Source organism: Cuculus canorus, chromosome 1 (genome assembly GCF_017976375.1).
Source record: "Cuculus canorus isolate bCucCan1 chromosome 1, bCucCan1.pri, whole genome shotgun sequence".
Taxonomy (NCBI): Eukaryota; Metazoa; Chordata; class Aves; order Cuculiformes; family Cuculidae; genus Cuculus; species Cuculus canorus.
In genome coordinates, this window is record NC_071401.1 from 126621131 (window position 1) to 126642825 (window position 21695).

At 46.0% G+C, this 21695-nt stretch overlaps 1 protein-coding gene and 1 pseudogene across 1 annotated transcript; one reads left to right on the plus strand and one right to left on the minus strand.

Moving 5' to 3' along the window:
• The first annotated feature begins 3924 nt into the window (after positions 1 to 3924).
• LOC128853278 (trypsin I-P1-like) lies at positions 3925 to 6948 on the plus strand. Its single transcript, XM_054076854.1, has 5 exons — positions 3925 to 3964; positions 4428 to 4590; positions 5211 to 5464; positions 5892 to 6028; positions 6799 to 6948. Exons 1-5 carry the CDS (start codon positions 3925 to 3927, stop codon positions 6946 to 6948), a joined length of 744 nt encoding a protein of 247 aa, XP_053932829.1.
• A 3066-nt stretch (positions 6949 to 10014) lies between these two features.
• LOC128851778 (targeting protein for Xklp2-A-like) lies at positions 10015 to 18511 on the minus strand (annotated as a pseudogene).
• Positions 18512 to 21695: the final 3184 nt, after the last annotated feature.

The window sequence follows — 21695 nt, forward strand, 5'->3', positions numbered from 1 at the left end:
TGGAAGAGTGGAGCTGCTAGAAATACATTTTTGGAAATGGCCTTATCTCTTGTCCAAGGTTTTCTTCAGACAAAATGTACACAGTGGAAAATTTGAAGATCCAAGTGGGAGCATTAATGGGCACTGGTAGAAAGTACTAATAATGTATCAGTTAATCATAAGCCTTTCCTGAGACAGAGAGCTATTATTTCAGATGGCAGCCTTCCATTTAAAAATATACTTGATCTTTGGAAGATGCGCAGGGACTGGAAAGCATTGCATCGACATTGGCTTTTTCCGCCTACTTCTGCGAAGCCAGGCATGTCTTCACATTAGAGCTGCAGATACCAGCCCAGATACCTTGTTTTCCTTGGAGGGCAGTGGGCTGTGGGAACATCAGCAAACCCTCCCCAATTATAAGACAGGCACAAGTATCACAAAAGCAAGACCTTTAATTCTTTACATGTGGGTCTTTAAGCCCTCCAGTACAGCTTGGGCACTCGAGTTGCTCCCGCATTCCCTCACTTCTATTCCACCATGTCCTGGCATCTCCCCATAGAAGGGCAGAGGACACCAGCATCCAGATATTAAGTCCCTGCTGGTTCTCTCTGCCAGCAGTGTGTGCATTGTACCCCAGAGAGTGCCAGAAGTAAGACCCCCCTCTTCCCTGGGCATTGTATGTGGCCATCCACTGCTAGGCAAGCCTAGTAAGGCTATTTCCAGTGATGATGATTATCTCTCCCTCTCCTTCCAGTGCCCATTATCTGAGATCTCCGGGATTCTCGCTTTACAGATAAGTGAATCTCAGTTCCAGGCCCTGGACTGTTGCCAGTCATTCCCTGATGCAGCAGGCCAGCAAGAGGAAAACAGTTGCAGAGAACTCGTATTTGGGAATATGTGGACATGGACACAAACAAACACATGTGAATGCGTATGCAGACACATCACTGGAAATGCATCCTCTTGAATCTACATGTACGCACACACTCCTGTATACTCACAGTGTTCCATACACAATTACATGTGTTACAGTGCACCAACTGGGCCCTATACAGGTATTTACCCTCCTCTCCTACCCTTCCCACCAGCTCTGTGGCTTCCCAGAGAGGGGATGGGGCAGGAATGAAGTGAAATTTTCTTCAACCGCTTAAGCCAGAAAACTACAGAAGTACACTTTTTTCCTGACATCCCAATGCCACCTCATGACTTTGGTGTATTTTACAGTGCAGTACTGCTGTCAAGAAGAATGGGGGCATGTCTGTGTGAGTCTTTGTGGTACTTGCATAGACTGCTGATTCTCCATTAAAGTCTTGCCACGAAAGACAAAAGCGTGCCTATCCTTTCTGGTGATGGGAAGAATGGGATAGAAAGTTGCTCCCTGTGGAAGGAAAGTGCTCTCTGCCCCTTTTCCCCATGCAGATAATTTCATGAATACCTTTGCTGAAACCAGTTCTGGATTTCTTATAAAAAGGCCTGTGTTTTCCAACAGATTCCAGCGGGATCCCATCACACACGATTCCTAGATCAAGGCCCCATGATTTGTCTTATACAAATGTCCTCAAGCCTTGCCTTGCTTGCTCCTAACGCCACCACACAGAAGAGCCCGGCTCTGTTTCAGTCATTGGGGCTGCACCCCACTCTCGCTGGACCTCTCTGGACTAGACCAACCTAATCTGGCTGCCCCCACCTCCCCTTCCCCTTGTCCCTTGGTCGGGATGAGATTGGTGTCCTTTCTGCATCTCCTGGGCCAAGAGGTGGACCCAAGGTCTCGGGTGTCAGCCACATGCCACTTACATCTTGGCCCTTCAAAACACTCTTGACCACAATCATGCCATGGACGACTCCTTTGCCCAGGGAAGACAAATGGATGTCACCCTTTTCCCAGTAGGAAAATGAGGCCAATCTATGCCTCTGCCCAGGGCCAATGTTGAGCTGTCAGCCAAAACCTCTGCCCATACAGGTCTGGCCTGGGAACTGATGGTTCTGCACTCATGTCACCAGGCTGAGTGGTGCAGATACCTTCCTCAGAGGAGGAGAGATCATAATCCACTTGGAGTTTAATCCCACAAATCCCCTCGGAAATAGCTTCATAATTATTTTGAGATTAAACCTATTATCCTAATGAAAATAATTCTGTAATGCCATTGAGGACCAATGCCATAACCCTCCAGAAGTTAGTCCCCTAAACTCAGTGGGAATTAATACTGTAATCCCAAATGTTAAAAACACTGAAACCTCGTTTAGAATTATTCCCAAACGATACATGACATTAAGCAGGTAATTGCAATGTGATTCAACCTATAGCTGGACTTCTATTTATCTCATAGACCCAGCCAGAAATAATCCCCTAATCTCTGCCAAGAGAGAAGTCATAAACAATCCTGAAACAGAGACCACCCTAATTTTTTCCCCTGAGGAAGAGTCAGGGCTGCAAGTGGGCTGGTTCAGAATTCCTGAACATTTTTGTGCAGTTTTGCATGGCAGATATAAGGGGGCAAATTTCCTGCCCACAGCCCCAGTTGCAACACAAAATGGCCCCTCAGGGAACCCAGGCATCCAGACTAACAGCCCCACAGCCCCAACCAGATGGACAACTCGTTGCCTTGGATCTCATCTAAAGAGGTTCCCGGTGGGAACAGGAGAGAGCAAGAAAAGAGCAAGTTTTGGACAAAGAATTTATAAATTCACAGAGAGATCAAATTAAACACTATTGTAGATTTTGAGTTGCTCTTGCTCTGTTTTGGTAATTTCTGCCATACTTAATCCTGTTACGGATCTTTCCCTTTTCCATAGGAAGCTTCTAATCCTTTTTTGTTTCTCAGGATGAAACGTGTTTATAAGAAAACTCTGCAGCAATACCAGTTTAACGGCCAAGACAAGCCATGCTGCTCCCTTGGAGGATCCCTTGGTCTTGGACTAGTCCTATAACGCAATGGAAAATTTCCATCTGGACAGTGCCACTGTGTCTGCCAGTACTCCAAGGATCTCAAAAGAAATGAAGTATAAAGATTATTCCTCCTTAGTCTCTCATGCCATTTCAACATCTAAAAGCATATGGCTTCTGTTACAGTCCCTTAAGATGATCCCTTGTCTTTCAGGAGCTACAATGCTGAAGTTGGCAGCTGCTTAGAGAATTATTATTCATCAAACCCTTTAAACTTTATCAAATTCAATGTCATGATAGAAGTTACCCCTCTTTCAGAGAAGGATTATGGAAAATCTCTTTAGTTTTGTTTGCACCATTTTGTTCAAATGCATTACACACATAAAATTCATTGTGGTACTGAAATTCTTCTATGGCAGAGATGAGCAACTATAGAACATTCCAAAGCTAAATAGAAAAATGTGGTTCAGTGCTTAGGCTGATACTATTATCCTTTTGATTGGGCGTGAGAAATGCTTTCACAGAAATACAGGGCTCATTCCCACATTTGAACAATTTCACTTGGGAGGTGGTGGCCAACACAGAATAGTTTGGGGGCAGGGGTGTTTTGTTATCAAAAGAAATACATACTCTCCTACTGTCCATTACCAACAACACTCACCTTCTGGAAAAAAATACGCCTTTTTAAGAATGACCCCATCAGTGTAGAGGAATCTCAAAGGGGCTGGAGGGTTGCCCTCAACAGGTGCTGTGTATAAGAAAGAAATGGGCAAACACCTGCATATCTTCCAAAGATCAAGTATATTTTTAAATTGAAGGCTGCCTTCTGAAATAATTCAAAAGAGCTCTCTGTCTCAGGAAAGGTTTATGATTAACTGATACGTTATTTGTACTTTCTACCAGTACCCATTAATGTTCCCATTTGGATCATCAAATTTTCCACTGTGTACATTTTTTCTGAAGAAAACCTTGGACAAGAGATAAGGCCATTTCCAAAAATGTATTTCTAGCAGCTCCACTCTTCCACTCCACCAGTCTGGGCTTGAGGCTGAGCCAAAATCATGAAGTTCTTCCTGTTTGTCACCTTTGTTGGCGTGGCTGGTGAGTATACTTTTTACTTCTGTTTTTGTAATTTGTGAGGAAGCTCATTTTCTGAGAATGCTTCCAAGGCAGTCCATTGTGGGAAAGCAAAGTACAGTTTTGACTTGCAAAAGTTTTTGAGTCAGAGCACTGTAACTTCTTCTCGCTGCTATCTGTTCATAGTTGATCGCTCCATAAAATGGGGAAAGGGCGCCTTAATAGGAGTTCTTGACCCAGGAATACTGAAAGGTACCCATAGCTTCAAACAAAGACTGTCTCTTTCTTAAGGACTACAAAGTATAAAGGTAATGCCTCTGGCACAGGGAGTCCTAAAGCTGCTGCAAATTTCTGGGCTATGGGCGGGTGCTACTGCTACTGTGAGTTTTTATGGAAACAGAGATCACCACTGAGGTGCTTCAGCCAGTCCCAGGGCCACAAGATTCCTTATGTCAGATGTTAACTTACGGCTCTTCTTATCTCCCAGTTGCCTTCCCCATCAACGATGATGATGACAAGATCGTGGGAGGCTACACCTGTGCAGCAAACTCCGTCCCTTACCAGGTGTCCCTGAATTCTGGGTATCACTTCTGTGGAGGTTCCCTCATCAACAGCCAGTGGGTCCTGTCGGCTGCTCACTGCTACAAGTAGTAAGTTGAAAAACCTAGGCTCTCCTGTAACCTACTTCTTTCTTCCACTTTGCTTCTAGCAGGAATTCTGAGCTGTGAGATCCAAATATGTAAGCGACTGCATCCTGACCGGAGACAACCAGGGAATGGGTGGCTCATTCAGGAAGCGAGGCTGAGGCATCACAAAGGGTTTTCCACCTCTGCAAAAGTTTCTGTGAATGCAGAGCACTTTCTGAAATGACAATGTGATCCTCTAGCAATGAGTTAGGAGTTGCAGTTCCCCACAAGAGTCATTAGTCTTGCTAAAACTTGGTCACTGGAGAACAGGAAGAGGAATGACGTCAGGGTGATAGCAGTTTGTCCCTTTCCAGAAAGTTTGTATGAAGCATTGTTATATACTCAACTTCTCCATCTCATCAAAATAAACCTGCAGAAACTCACCACCTGTACTGGGAGCAGGTAGGATCTCACAGGGTGGATCCCCAGGACTTCTTGCAGGACAAGAAAGATAACCTGCATGACAGGTTACCTGATAACAGCTGCTACGAGAGTGATACTGAAGAGAGTGCACACAATGAGGGGGTGGTTCCTCATCGCCCGTCAGGAGCAGTAAAGTGTATGCCATTCCTTCTCTTTTCCAGCCGCATCCGAGTGCAGCTCGGGAAACACAACCTGGCGCTTACAGAATCCACCGAGCAGTTTATCAGTTCAGCTAAAGTCATCCGCTACCCTGGCTATGACTCTGCAACACTGGACAATGACATTATGCTCATCAAGCTTGCCCAACCAGCCCAGCTCACCCGAGCCGTCCAAACGGTTTCTCTGCCTACCAGCTGTGTGGATGCAGGCACCACATGCCTCATCTCTGGATGGGGCAACACACTCGGCAATGGCTGTGAGTACTCTGTGGGAATGTTCAGCGTCATGTGGGCCCGGGAGGCACTCTAAGACCTCACACTTAAGTGCAATCAGTATAGGGTAAGGCACAAAGAAGTGCTGTGGGATAGGCTTTTTTGAGTGACCAGGCTGTGAAGGGCAGTGACCATTCAACTGCTTTAAAGACAAGCCCTTATCAGGTCCTTTTGTGCTGCGTTACAAACACGGAAGCATTAAAATTAATGTGTCCGAAGTGTCGGACATCGGACTCGTGGACAGAAACTGTTCCATCTAAAGAAAAGGACTCCATGCTGTGATTACTGTTCAGAGGAAATATGTCAAGTGCATAAGCAGGATGTTCAGTCATTACTTTTCTGCTAAGAAAGATCTTCTCTGGGCACTGAAATGAACTCGAGATGTCACCAACTATCTCTACTTTCTTATAGATCTATATCCAGACACCCTGCAGTGCCTGGAGGCTCCTGTGCTCTCCTCAAGTGAGTGCAGCAATGCTTACCCTGGGCTAATTACCGACAACATGATCTGCGTAGGATTCCTCGAGGGAGGGAAAGACTCCTGCCAGGTAAAACTTCTGCCTCTCTTTTCCCATGTGTTTTTCTCCTGCCTTTTGCTAGTCGAAGAGGCCACCCTATTAGAGAATCTGGTGTACTCGCTCTGCTGGCACGTATGAATGCTGGGGTTTCGGTTTGGGTTTTCTTCTTTGTGTGGAACAACAGGGGAGACTTAGGGTGAAAGTTTCTTATTCGGTGAAGCTAGGGGTTGTTGCACCCTGTTAATCATCGTCCCCTGCCATTGTCCTCCCGCCTCTCTGCCCTAATCCTCCACAAGCAGACCATGCCACCTCCTGTACCTTCGGCTATTGAAAATGAAGGAGTGCTGCACCAGAGAGGCAATAGTGATCGTGGGGACTTCAGAGCTTAAGACACAAATGTTAGTTTTGGACTTGCCAAAAATGAAAGAGCCAGTGTGCCAGGATCCAGGCAGGGTGGGAAATGGGCACAGCTGGCAATTACTCTGGATTTCCCACATGGAAATATTTCTGTTTGGAAATATTTGGCAAAATAACACACATATACTAAGGCATCTGCCGAGAACTGCAGCTGTCAAACCCAGGCAGCTTACTCATTTCATTCTTAGCTGTGGTGCCTGTGGAGCTAAGGTACGGCACAGTAGCATCAGGTGTAGAATGGTAATCAGAAATGGATTCTGTCGAACTTCTGTGTAGAAAAACCCCAATAGTGCTCCCTCGAATTGTCAGTGATTTCCGGCATCTCTGACTCCTCACTTGTGCTGCTGCCCTTTTCTGAATATCTGTATCCTTTATGTGCACAGGGGGATTCCGGCGGTCCGGTAGTCTGCAATGGGCAGCTCCAGGGCATTGTTTCTTGGGGTATTGGATGTGCAAAGAAAGGCTATCCTGGAGTTTACACTAAGGTTTGCAATTTTGTCTCCTGGATTGAAGAAACCATGGCTTCCAACTGAAACACTCTTGCTCTACGTCACCTACTTTTTCTCCTCATCATTTTCTTCTCTTTTGGGATTGAACACACAAAAATTATGTTAAAATAAAGACTTTTAGGCACCTCTTCTTTGTGCAGCATTTCTTTGGGTACTTCCATACACTATGATATAAAGCACAGGGGCAGGGAGTGTCACTCAGGGAAAAATATTTAATATTTGCAGTGTTTCTCATCCAGCAAAATCTTAGAACATTTTGCCCTCTTTGGAAGTCTGTCAATCAGTTACAGGCACCCAATTCCAGTGCAGAATACCTTTTCTGTTCATCAGCATGTATTGGCTACTACAGAACTGCCTAAAACATCTGCGAGAACATGCTGAAACATGCAGGCCGGTATTACTCCTACTGTATAAAAAACAAGCAGGCAGCAACAAAAATGATCGCTGTGCCCCCTGCTGCCACCCCCAACAATATGCCTGAACATTTCCCAGTGGAACCTCCCTGAAAGTCCACTTGGGAAACAAAACCATCTCTTGCTAAGATTTGTTCTCTTCCTCTCCCAGTGCCACTGGGGCTGCTCTCTATACCATTTTGCTCAGTTAACTGGTCAGAATGGGCTTGCTTAGTTTTTTTGGAGGAGTCAGAATGACAGAGAGGATCCAGGTTTTGTCTTTAACTCCTAACCCCAACTGGTGTTGTAACTGAAAATCTAGGAAAAGGCTGTCAAATTTGCCTATAGGCAGTGTAACTGTCTCTGAAAAAAAAAAAAAAAGGAAATAGAGAGATTTATACTTGGCTTCCCTAGATACTTTGTCACTGAGACATTTCTCAGGAGAGTAATAGGTGCCTGAGTCACTGAGACACGCACGATACCCAAACAGTATCAGACCACACCTTTGTTGTCCCATTGCTTTGGGAGCACTTGTTGAATGACAACAAACAGGAGGAGTTGGAAGCCACCATGCTGCTAGAAAGCTATGATCTGAGTGCTGTTCTTGAAACTTGGAGGGGCAAATCCATTGACTACAGTGTGGCTGTTGATGGCTACAGGATGTGCAAAAAGGACAAACCGTGAAGAGAGGAATGCAGAAGTTTCCCTCTATATCAGAGAATGGATAGAGTGTGAAGAGCTGTCTCTGAAGAACAGCCCTGAACAGGTCGAAAGCTTATGGGTGAGCATAAAAGACAGAGGCAACAAAAGCAACTTTGTGGGTGGTTTCTCCTACTGGCCACCTGATCAAGGAGAGCCTACCGATAAAGCCTTCTTCTCCAGCTACAGAATGCTTCATGCTCACAAGCTCTTATCATTCTGGGGGACTCCAACCACCCTGACATATGCTCGAATAGCAGCAGGGCAAGCTGTAGGCAATCCAGGAGACTCCAAGAGTGCGCTGGAGATAATTTCTTAACCCATGTAATAGACAGTCCTACCCAAGGAGATGCAATACTGGTGGATGGGCACCAATGCAATTGAATTTATAGGTAACATCAAGATCAGAGGCAGCCTGGGCTGTGGTAACCATGCACTGGTGGAGTTCAAGGTCCTGAGGGTTATGGGACAGGTGAAGAGTATAGTCAGGACCCCAAATTCCAGGAAAGCAGACTTCCAGCTCTTCATAGAGTCAGTCGGTAAGACCCTCTGAGATACCGTTCTCAGGGACATGGGAGCAGATCAGAGATGGCAAATATCTAAGGATACTCTTCATTAAGCGCAAGAGCACGCAGTCTTTTCAGGTGTAGGAAATCAGGCAGGGACAGGAAGAGAGCAGCATGGCTGAGTTGAGATCTCCTGGTCAAACTCAAGAGCAAAAGGCAACTGCACAGGCAGGACAAGCAGGGACAGGGAACTCGGGAACAGTATACGGACGCTGCCTGGTTGTGTAGGGATCGGGTGAGGAAGGCCAAGGCCCCGCTGGAGCAGAACTTGGCAAGTGAAGCAGAGACTAACAAGGAGGGCTTCTACAGGTACGTCAACCAGAAAAGGAAGGTTAAAGAAAGTGTACCCCAACTGAAGTCAAAAGATGTCCATTGATGTCAATACAAGTTTTTTGAAGTCAAAACAATTCCACTCAATCAAAACAAGTCATCTGAATTCAATCTGAGTTTATTGAAATCAAAACAAGCCCACTGAATTCAAAGCATACATTCAGCAAGTGTCTTTTACCAAAACTTCTGAAGGAAAGAGATTCAGCTCAGCAGCGAGAGACAGTGATCAGATTAGGAATTTTTATTTACTTCAGGTACATAATATTTGTATAAAGTAATAAATCCTGGTTTAGTCTCTGGAGAACAAGATGTCTAGACACAAAGCGAGGCCACAGAGACCGCGTGGCACTGTCTGTGGGCCATGCCTCAGACATCTGCCCCAGATGGAGTTCGCCTCCATCTGCATTTCAACTGTAACAAGAACCGAACCAAAGACAGGATTGAGATGGAGCAGTTACACAAAAGCAACTGCTCCCTCTCTTCTCTGCCTGTCAGGAGAGTAGAGAGGGAGGAGATCTCCCTCCTACTATCACATGGATGCCTATCAGAGGTGGAATCTACCTGATAAGTTGGGAAACTTCAGCATTGTCAGTGGCTGATCTCTGGGCTTCACTCCTATGCTGCGGTATTTGTGTACTGGGTTTGTCTTGGGAACCTGTGAAAAAAAAGAAATCAAAGCCAAAATGAAATAAACGGTTGCAGGAGAGCCATTGGTGCAATGTAGGCAGGTGTCTGTCTGTAAGACTACGTGCTGCCTCGGGCACTGGAGCAAGCCACCAGGAACACACAGGCATGCTTCAAGGCTGTGGATTTTACAAAGATCATTCTGCTCCCATTACTACATGCGTAGAGCTCCAAAACCCAAACATGTCAGCAGAGCTGCTCTTTCGTTTGTGGGAGTGGTTTTGTTTGTTGTTTTGGGGGTTGTTTCTTTTTTTTTTTAAGACCAGTTGTAAAGTTAATGAGGAGTCAGTTTGCAACAGGGAAATGCAAAAAGACAGTCTTAATGCAACTCAACATTGACACCGCCTCATATAGTATGTTCTCACATCCCTTTGGGTTACTCTGCAGGCCATGTTCAGAAATAGTTCACTTAGCATTTCTCATCCTGGCGTATCAACTTCTTCCCTTTCCTGCTGCTCTTCTCACTGTTTGACCTGCTCTTGGTGCATCTTCCTTATGGCTTCTCTATCTGCCAACAGTTTCTCAAATTCTTGTGGCTCTTCAGCTACTTTTTTTTGTTCTCAGTGCAAGGCTTTCAGGAACTTTGGCACTGGAAAGGTTCTCTAAGTTTAGAAATAGGAGGAGATAACATTGGTGCACTCTGGCAAAGCAGAGCACTACTAATGTCAAATGGAAGCCTCCCTCTGGAGTGCTTCACCTTGCATGGGTAGTTAGTAGATACTTCCAGGCTTCAGGAAAAGAGAAAACCAAACATGAGCAGTGTTAACACAGATGTTACCCCATCACAGATGTTTGCATGGGAGAAGCAAGCACGCAATTGTTAGTGCGGACAAGTTTTTGGCTGGTTCTGGACCCTAATAAGCTCAGTCTGCCCTAAGCTATATATGCCTTCACCTCCTTAGAAAGGGGAGAAATACCATCTCTCTCTACAGGGAGCTTCCTGCATCCTATTGACCCTTATCCCAAGCCTTCACACACCAATCAATACAGCTACCACCTTAGTGCAGGACAGGGGAACTGCGCAGAGATGAAAACTCACCCACTCCCTGGGGACACAAACTGCTAGGCAATTGCTCAGGTAAGTGCAAGGCACTATTGGCTCTGGTTTTGTCTGGTTTTGTAACCTATAAAGCTCAGTGTGCCCTAAGTTGTAGATACTTTCACTTCCTTAGAAATGGGAGAAGTTCCAGCTCGAAGGAGGTTTTTTCACTACAGTGGACTTGTGTTTACTTTAGTGGAGTTGTTTTGTTTAGTGAGTTGCTTTGCCACAGTCTGACCTGCTCTTGGTGTGTCTTCCTTATGGTTTCTCTATCTGCCAACAGTTTCTCAAATTCTTGCAGCTCCCTTTTTGCTGTCAGCTAAAGGCTTTCGGGAACTTCAGGACCAGAATGGCTCTCCAAGTTTAGAAATAAGAGGTGATAACATTGGTGCACTTTCTAAAGCAGAGCAGTGCTAGTGTTAATCAGAAGCTTTCCTTTGGAATGCTTCACTTTGCATGGGTAGTTAGTAGATACCTCCACGTGTCAGGAAAAGAGACAACCTCATGCACAGACGTTACACCATCACAGATGGTCTCATAGGAGAAGCAAGCATGCAATTGTTAGTATAGACAAGTTTTCGGCTGGTTCTGGACCCTAATAAGCTCAGTCTGCCCTAAGATGTAGGTGCTTTCACTTCCCTAGTAATGGGAAAAATTCCAGCTCTCTCCACAGGGAGCTTCCTGCATCCTATTGACCCTTATCCCAAGCCTGCACACACCAGTGATCTGTTCAATAAGCTGCCACCTTAGTGCAGGACAGGGTAACCGTGCAGAGACGAAAACTCACCCACCCTGGGGACAAGAGCTGCTAGGGATTGCTCAGGTAAGTGCAAGGCACTATGGGCTGTACCAACAAAGAAGAGGCAACGGCCAGTCTAAACGTCATTTAGTAGCATCAGTTCCGAGTTATTAGCCAAGTCTGTGGAACTCCACCTGAAACCAGCTTAATTTCCTTTTGAGGGACAAAATGCTCCTGGCAACACCACCATTCTGGGATGAGCTTTAAACCTTCCTGCCTTTTCTAGTCTTGTTTAAGCTGCAAGAAGAGAGACCACGGAGTGCTAGGCATTACAAAAAGACCATCTCTCCCCACTCTGACTTCACCACTCCCAATACTGGAAAAGCCAGGCTGACTCAGAGCAAATTGTTCACTTAGAAAATCACATCCAAGCCAGAAAGTTGTGTCCCATGTTGCCTGCCTGTTACTTTTGCCAAACATAGCCCGAAGAAAACGTCAAGTGTCCACTGTAGGCTTCCCATGAGAAAAGCAGTTGGTTATTTACACGTCAATAAATCCCCAGGCACAGAGATGGTCAGCACATGGATCCAGCTGTGCACAGCTCCTGCTCAGAAAATACCCCACAGCTCTTCATGCCATTGTGGTAAATACCATCAGTGACCACAAAGGGGGAAGGAAAACCTCAATTGTACCAGTCCTTAACCCATAGCACAAGTCTCATGCCAAGAACAGGATAGTTTATTGTTCAAACTCAGATCCCCATAGAACTCAAGCAGGACACTTTCTGAAAACAATCGCAAATATATGCCTGCTTTAAGTTCGGCCATACCCCTTCCCTTTTTCATCCTACCAGTTGATTCCAGCTCTGTAATGTGGCAACTCCCCGTTTATCCATCTGCAGAAGGAATGGGTCAGTCCAAGTTGGGGTTTTGACCTCCTTTTCTGGCAGCTTCACATGGTCAAAGGAAGGCAGAGGTAGAGCTTTGAACTTGGGCACCTGAAGGAAACAACTGGAAATACTTCTTGCCCTTTCTTCAAAGGCAGGAATAAGTTTTGGGAGTTTAACAGACAACTGCAAGAGGCAAGTTCTATCACACCCATTTCACTTCAGCACTGGAACCCAAGGCAGCTTTGAGTTCTTACCTTCTCCTTCAGCAATTCTTCCAGCATTTTCTGTTTTCATATTTGCTGTGCTCTGCCACAGGCTTTGGAAGAGAAGGGGCACACTTCCACATGCCTCTGCTCAGGCATTTTTGGTTTGAATGGTACCACATAGGTTAGTTTTGATCACAGGGATCACCTCGTTGTCCTAAAGAGATGTTACTGTTAGGATCTGACACAGCATTGAAGTTAGATTTTTGCAGAAAGGCTACAACTCATCCTGAACAAAACCATAAGTTCTCAACTTCCTTTCGTAAGGGGCACAACAGCAGCAAGCAAGTACTCTGGATGGTGCAACAATTAGGAATCCAAGTGCCATCAATTTACAGGCATCAGGGACCACATGGAAGTTCTTCCTCTATTCAAATCACATTTGGTTCTGGTATTTCCAGTGTGGTACCATTCTCCCTTGGAGGACTACGTAAACTTTTACTTACTGTTGAATTTTCTTCATTTCCTCCACTTCTGACTCTGCTATAGTTTTGCAGGTGACAGGTCTGAAGCACTGCTTGCTTAAAAGCACTGGACATTTAGCTTTTGGATGCCCAGCCCTCACTGACTTTTGTGGAACCGGGCCTAGAAATTCAAGTTACAGAGACTAGCGGTTAATGGCAGGTCCTGCAACAGACACGGACTCTTTGCAGAGTACAGCGATCAAGGCATCGTTCTGGCTCTGCTACCATCTCTGCACAGACTCCAGCTGGACAGAGCCAGCACTGCTCGCCTTTATCGAGTTCCTGCTCCCCAAATGGCAATGAGAGGCTGGCGGTTTTGGAAGGCTTCTACGTGCTAAGCAAGTCATTCTATTGTGGTTTCTTTGAGTTTTCTTTTCCTTCCCTGAGGCAGATGGACAGGTTTGGGGACAGTGGGTCCCTTCAGCATTCACCTCCAGAGATAACCAACCACACTCGCTACAGCCATTTAACACAGGAGGCTTGGACGTTTCTTTTCCCCAATGATTCACAGTATCTGTCCCTTCTCCTTATCAAAAAGAAGAAAACAGTTAAGGTGAAACATAAGCCTTAACCTTAATAAGCCTTAACCTTAATAAGCCTTAACCTTAATAAGGTCTGAACGGGCACAGTTGGTTGGATTGGGAAACTGCAGGAAGCAGAAGTTGAAAGCACAAAGCGCCATGATCAAAGGGTTCTTTTCAAAAGGGTCCTGGAGAGTCTTGTGGCAATGCAGACATGCAGCAAGGCAACAGCTATGCTCGCACAATGCTTGCCTTTTCTACAGTAACCCTCTTTGCAGGTTGCCAGCGGTACGTGTGTGGCCAAAGCAGAAAGAAGGCCCATGAAAGCAGAAAGGAGGACAATGAAAGCAGAAAGAAGAAAACAGAAAGAAGGCCAATGGCATCTTGTCTTATATCAGAAACGGTGTGAACAGCAGGTCCAGGGAGGTGATTCTCCCTCTGTACTCGGCACTGGTGAGACCGCACCTTGAGTACTGTGTTCAGTTCTGGGCCCCTCACCACAAGAAGGAGGTTGAGGCTCTGGAGCGTGTCCAGAGAAGAGAAACGAAGCTGGTGAGGGGGCTGGAGAACAAGTCTTACGAGGAGCATCTGAGAGAGCTGGGGTTGTTTAGCCTGGAGGAGGCTGAGGGGCGACCTTATTACTCTCTACAACTACCTGAAAGGAGTAGTCATCGGGCTCTGGAACAGGCAGCCCAGGGAGGTGGTCAAGTCGCCTTCCCTGGAGGTGTTTAAGGAACGGGTGGATGAAGTGCTTGGGGACATGGTTTAAGGGAGTATTAGGAATGATTGGACTCGATGATCCAGTGGGTCCTTTCCAACCTGGTGATTCTATGATTCTATGATTCTATGATTCTATGATTCTATGTCAAGAACTAGGCAGCTGACTGCTGGCAATATTCTGGCTCTCACTGGAGGATGATTTCTCAGCACTGCTGCAAAGTCCTCTTCCTTGTACTCGTTCCCAGATGAGTTTTCCATGGCTTGTTTGATTCTGCTTTCTGCACAGAGGCAGAAGGCAACTGGCTTGGTTACTCAACCAACAGTTCTCTTCATGGGCTGTCCAAAGGAAAGAGAACAAGGATGGTCTGGAGGCCTTGTCAGGTGCTACCTTCCCCCACCTACATTCTTCAGTTTGGCATAAAGACAGTCTTCTTGTAGAAGCATGTTAAAGACCGAGATAAGCTTTCCTGCTTCAGGGCTTATTAGCATGATGTACGTTACGTTTTGCTCAAGAAAGCCTGTTACTAACTGCTGGCCTGCACACACAGTTGCTCTATGCACGCTTTGTACGTTACTACAAACAATTTTGTTCCTCACATGAAAAGCAATGCTCCCCTTTGCACAGGTTCAGCTGGTGAAGTACATTTCATTTTAACACTGTTGTCTTGATCCAGCATTCACTAACCGCAATGCCATCACATATTAAGTTGAAGTAGAAAACACTCCAGACAGTGCTGTCAGCTCAATCAACTGTGATTAGCAAGACAAGTCACAGGAAGGCATTTCTCACAGCATTCTGCTTAGGAAACTGTCTGCCTCTGGCCTAGACAGGCCCACACTCTCCTGGATGGAAAACTGGTTGGATGGCCAGACCCAAAGAGTTATGGTAAATGGAGTTAACTCCAGCTGGAGGCCAGTCACAATTTCACAAGTGGTATCCCCCAGAGCTCAGTGCTGAGTCCAGTCCTGTTCAAAATCTTTCTCGATGACCTGGATGAGGGGATCAAATGTACCCTCAATAATTTTGTGGATGACACTAAGCTGGGAGGAACTGTCGATCTGCTGGAGGGTGGGAGGCGCTTCAAAGGGATCTGAACAGGCTGGACCACTGGGCTGAGACCAATGGCATGAGGTTTAACAAGGCCAAATGCTGGGTTCTGCACTTGGGGCACAACAGCCCTATGCAGCGCTACAGACCAGGGGAAAAGTGGCTACAAAGCTGCCTAGAGGAGAAGGACCTGAGCGGGAGGGGTGGGGGGGATGGTTGACAGGCAACTGAACATGAGCCAGCAGTGTGCCCAGGTGGCCCAGGCGGCCAATGGCATCTTGGCTTGTATCAGAAACAGTGTGACCAGCAGGTCCAGGGAGGTTATTCTGCCTCTGTACTCAGCACCGGTGAGACCGCACCTCAAATACTGTGTTAAGTTCTGGGCCCCTCGCTACAAGAAGGATGTTGAGGCTCTGGAGTGTGTCCAGAGAAGAGCAACAAAGCTGGTGAAGGAGCTGGAAACAAGTCTTATGAGGAGCGGCTGAGGGAACTGGGATTGTTTAGCCTGGAGAAGAGGCTTGACGGGAGACCTTATTGCTGTCTACAACTGCCTCAGAGGAGGTTGTGGCGAGGTGGGTGCTGGTCTCTTGTCCCGAGTGACGGGGACAGGACATGGGGGAATGGCCTCCAGCTGCACCAGGGGAGGTTCAGACTGGATATCACGAACAAGTTTTTCACAGAAAGGATCATTGGGCACTGGAACAGGCTACCCAAGGAGGTGGTTGAGTCACCACTCTGGAGGTATTTAAAAGACATATAGATAAGGTGCTCAGGGACATGGTTTAGTGGCAGATAGGAATGGTTGGACTCAATGATCCAAGAGGTCTTTTCCAACCTAGTGATTCTATAATTCTAAAGCAAACCTGAATGCCATTGGTATGGAGGACACCATCACATTGCTTCTCCCTCTCCCTGGGGAGGAGTCAAGATCCCACAGGGACTCTCTCTTAGTGGATACTTCTGGCAGATTTTCTCTGCTGCAAGAATGAAGGGAATGAGTTACGGCAAAACACTCCAAGTAACCTTGCTTTAAATGAACTAAACCCCGCAGCTCTCACCACCATGCACAACACCTCAACACCTGGCAAGTTAATTTACACCAGACTGGCCTGAGACCACCATGGGACCAGGCAGAGCTCCTCTAGCTTTTCCTGCCACTCTAAGGCTGTCAAAAGGGAGGACAATTAATTGAGTTTTTGGAGCGGAGGCTTTTCTTGAGAGAGGCAGGCGTATGGATCTGGATACAGCAGCCTCTGAAAGGCCACACTTTCATTTCCTGACCTCAAGCTCACCACCATGGGATAACTTAGCCATTAAGCTGATGGGAGAAATATTTTAGCAGCTGCTCTTTTCCAGCCTATGACTACCCAATGACCTCCTGAGGCACAAGTTCAGCCCAATTTAAAGCAGCTGACACTGAGGATGGAGAAAGAAGCACAAGAATCTCAAGCTTCTTTCATTCACACCTCCATCTTCAAACAGGTCTTCCTTCAGGTCTTACAGGATTGCAAATCAGGTTTTGATCACCTCCCCTGACAGAACCCTCTCATCTGTGTGCAAATTCTTACCAAAGAAACAGTTCTAGCCCCCTTGCCAGCCCCAAACAGAAGGACGTTCCTGACATACATTCCCATCTGCTTCAGCAGTGGAACTTCCTTATTAACCATTAAGCATTTGTCTCCACTTTGACTCGAGTTGGCTGCTTGTCTTGCTCTGGGTTTCTCTGAGTTGTAGCCCATCCTCTGCCCACTCTAAAGGAGAAGAGAAAGTGGAGGTCAGCTTTAGCATGGCTCCGAGGAGACACAGCGTCTGTGGAACACTTTGCGTCAGCGGAACACTTTGTGTCAGCGCATCACCCATCTCGAACGTGCCCCCTCCCTAGGCAAAGGGCATCTTTAACACAACAGTCCTAAGGCAGCAGCAGTTACTGCAGATGGAGAATCCATAAACTTCACATTCTTTGGGAAGAATGTGTGCTAGTGCTACCAGGTCTCATTTGGCAAGGACGCCAGACACTGTGTTACATTTCCAACCCTAGAGAAAGTCCCTCTGGCTTAGCAAGTAGACCAGCTGTCCCAGCACATGACCTCTGGGGAACTTCAGACCCACAGGATGAACCCAGAACAGCTCCAGCTGCAGATCCTGACAGCAAGCAACCCACTTAGTTACACTATCATCAATCTCATCTCCATGGGAAATGAACACAAGCATTTCACCTTTGTGGGGCCCTGTGGTGGGTCCAGCCCAGGACAGCCTTCTCTTCACCAGGCCGAACAATTCCAACTCTCTCAGCCTGTCCTTGTATGGGAGGTGCTCCAGCCCTCTGAAGATCTTTGTAGTCTTCCTCTGGACCTGTTCCAACAGTTCCATATCCTTCTTATGTTGAGGATTTCAGAACTGGACACAATACGCCAGGTGAAGTCTCACAAGAGAAGACTAGAGAGGCAGAATCACCTCCCTCAACCTGCTGGTCACACTTCTTTTGATGCAGCCCTGGACATGTTTGGCTTTCTGGGCTGCGAGAGCACATTACCAGCTCATGTCGAGCTTCTCATTGACCAGCACCCCCAAGTCCTTCTCCACAGGGCTGTGCTCAATTACATCATCCCCCATCCTGTACTGAAACCGGGGATTACCCCAATCCATGTGTAGGACCTTGCACTCGGCCTTGTTGAACTTCACGAGGTTCACACAGGCCCACTTCTCCAGTCTCTCCAGGTCCCTCTGGATGACATCCCATCCCTCCGGTGTGACAACTGCACCACTCAGCTTGGTGCCATTCTTCCACTCCTATTCCTACTGCCCCCTGCACTAGATACATCAGGACTCCCATACCCAAAATTAAGGCACAATCACGCAAAAAAACTGATTGTTCTTTGGGAAGTTGTGTTTTCTCGAGCTAGACAGATGTATCTCGTTACACATTGTTTCCCACATTTCAGGTGCATGCAGCCAAAACATCAAATTAAGAGAAACAGAAACGCTTCCCGAAGGCACCGAGAGGAGTAGCGCTGCAGTACCGCGCTACGACCACACGGCGGCAGCACTGAGACTCGCCGCCATTCACCCACGGGCAGCGGGTTCCGCCGCGGCACGCGAACAGGCGCTGGACTGTCCGGAGCAGCAGCACAACCAGCGCTCCCCCGCTGCTTTAGAATGCTAGGGAGTGTTTTGCATGCAAAGGACAGCTGCTTGGCCTGCCACCGCAGTTTTGAACTTGTGAACCAGTTCATTGAGTAAGGTGGCAATTCTTAACACATGGCTTTATATGATATCTACCCTGGAATTTTCTTTTAAGTGTCTGCTTAGAGAAGTGTTGGTGAAAAGATGTGTGTGTTGATATCCTCAGGATGTTTCAAGTGGCGAAGCTTTATTGTATCTGCTTCCTCCCCGTAACTTAGAGGCACTGGACCATAGCTAACTTTCTTTCTGTATAGGATGGGCTATGACGTGATTGAGAGCTGCCCTGCAGAGAAGGATTTGGGGGTGCTGGTTGATGAGAAGCTTGACATGAGCTGGTAATGCGCGCATGCAGCCCAGAAGTCCAAATGTGTCCAGGGCTGCATCAAAAGAAGTGTGGACAGAAGGTTGAGAGAGGTGATTCTGCCCCTCTACTCCTCTCTTGCGAGAGCCCACCTGGAGTATTGTGTCCAGTTCTGGAATCCTCAACATAAGAAGGATATGGAACTGTTGGAACGGGTCCAGATGAGAGCTACAAGGATAGGCAATACAGTTAGAATGCCCACTTGTTCGTTAGCTTTGACTGATCAACTGCTCGTATGAAGCTTTAGTGCAACCATTCTGACTTAGTCTGACTTCAGTATGCTTTTCAGGTAATGAAAAGCATCCCTTGGGAGTATAGCAGAGTTAACTGAAAGAAGTGATTCGACAGAAGAGAAAATAGAAAGCCTTATTTTGCTGTAAGCAAAGCATCCTCTGGCAGCAGAGGAAAACTTTTTTCCAAAATAGCTAAGTAGCTATAATTGGGCAAAAACATACTCTCTCAAATATACACAGAGAAATATTTTCTTCAGTCAATTTGTGCCAAAAGATTTTTCTTTTGTAGCTTGGAATTCAGATCTAAACAGAAAGATTAACAAAGACCCCTCAAGCAGCTCTGAATTCTCTTGTGATGGTAGATATCCTGCCTAGAAATCCACTCTTAAGCTTTGCAGTATGTGGCATTTGGTTTAGTACCAGTCTCATAGCTTTCAGAAATCTCTAAAACATTTTGGGCAGCAGCTGTGGGCCTGGAGTAGTGAAGGTAATGATACCAAGTCATAGCTTGCAGTTTCCCATTCCTTCTCAGTTCACGCTTTCCCAGCAGGAACGATCTCATCAGCTGCTCTTTTTCTTCTCTCCTTTTTCCTTTTTTTTTTTTTTTTTTTACCTTTTTCTTTAGCTGTTAACTGATGCACTGCTTGAACAATCTCTTGCTGCTCGTAGCCCTAAAATGTGAATGTATTATTGAATTATTTGTGTATGGGGTCAGGATTTAGCACGCTATCTGAAATAAATCATCTGTTTTGCTGGTATGGTGTTAAGTCCATGTACTGAGGGTGTCTGTACTTTTCCACTCGGCAGATTGCAAATAGCTGTAATATTACACTGGTCCTTGGTACTGGTACGTTGGTTCTTGGCCCAAAGACCTGTCAACTGCAATTCTGGAGCTAAGCTGATACTGGAACAAGTCCTAGTAGCCTAGTAGCTTGGATGCAAGGAGCCAGTCTGTGAAGCCATGTGGATTCAGTGGTGGTATGTGTGGCTGTACCAGTCAACTGCTGGAGCTGTTTTGTTTACTACTACAGATGTCACCTAGTGAAGGTTTACTTATGTTTGGGCTAAAGCCTGTTTCTTTTTCATTCTTTACAGAGACAGAGACTACTTCAGCTCTTTCTCCATTGCTAGACTTCAAGAAATCTCCTAATCATTAGATTCACAGCCAAACACTTGCACACAGCTGGAATTTCAGGCAACATATTAGTAATATTGGGGTAAGAATTCCTCCAGAAACAATTTTTTTTTTTTTTTTTTAATGAAGGTCAAAGGAAAACAAAAGGCTAAAGGGATGTGAGCCAGTAGAGAAAGGAGTTACGTGTCCATGTAAAATCTACCCTGGTACTGGCACTCAGAGAAAATCACTCTATAGTTCTATAGCTAAGCAGACCTGCCTAACTTTGCAAGTACTCAGAAAAGCTGAGATGCTGCATGTCGTGCTTCTCATTGTCTTTTGCTAGCAAGTTTTTGGTTGGATCCAGCAAAACAGATTGCCCCCCCTCCTCTCTCCCAAACCCCTAATCACGAGTGCAGCACAGAGTATCAGCTGATGGGGTATCAGTTTGCTTATTACAAAATGTTAACCTTACTTTTGCATTATTTGTAAATTCTGTATTTTAAGGTCTGTTTCTCAGTAGTAAGCAAAAGCAAGAATTAGATTAGAGCAAGATGGCTTTTGTTGACATAATTCTGACATAATTCCCTAAGATCTTGTCATTTTCACAAAGGAGTTAGAGGAATTTTTTTCTCCTGTTTTTACATCTGGTTGTTGTCTTGTTCTATGTTGTGAGCCAAACCATTTGATGTGAGCTTTGGAGGAGCTATTGATCATGGGGATAACTGAGCAGGGGTGGGTGGGAAGGAAATGCAGTTTCATCAATCAGCAGTCATGACTGAGGTGTGATACTAACAAGTCTCTAGATGCCAGGTTCTCTTCTTGCTGCTGAAAAAGGAGGGCCATGTTTCTCTCCTAGCCTTTTGATGCCTTTCTGCAGTGCAAACTGAGGACAATATTTGCTCGCCACGTGATACCTGTATAGCTGACCATGTTTCTCCAATGGCTTTTTGTGGCTTGGCAGCCACTGAAATTTGAATTGAGACCTTGTGGCTGCTCTGGGCTGCATGAGAAGACTGGATCAACCTGCTGCCAGTCCAGCTTTGAGTAAAAAGGTACCTGACAGCCCAACTGAAATACATCTCCTTGTCACAAGCTGCAGCCCGGGCGTTCAGTGTGCCTCCCAAATCAGCTGAGCTGTTGGCTCCAGTTTAAGACTGCAAGTCCAGTTCTTTCATGCAAAAGGCACAACATATAGGACATACTTTTCTTTTCTTATAAATGGTAAGATATGACAGTAGCACTAGGAAAGATCTCTGAGTTCTTTCCCTCGTTTTAAACAGGCAGCACTGTTTGTTTTCTAGGGCTTCCACCAGAGCTGATAAATGAAATATTTTAAAGTTTGTGAATGTTGGCTAAGTGACGGGACAATGTGACTGGTAGCTTGGGCTGTTTGAAATATCAGTGCCAGTATTTTTTCAGGTGTGGGCTTCTCAACACAAACCAAATCTGCAATAACTCTGGAAAGTGTTCCAGGGAAGTGCATAAGCAACTCAAATGTTTTTTTTTTTTTTAATTAAATTGGC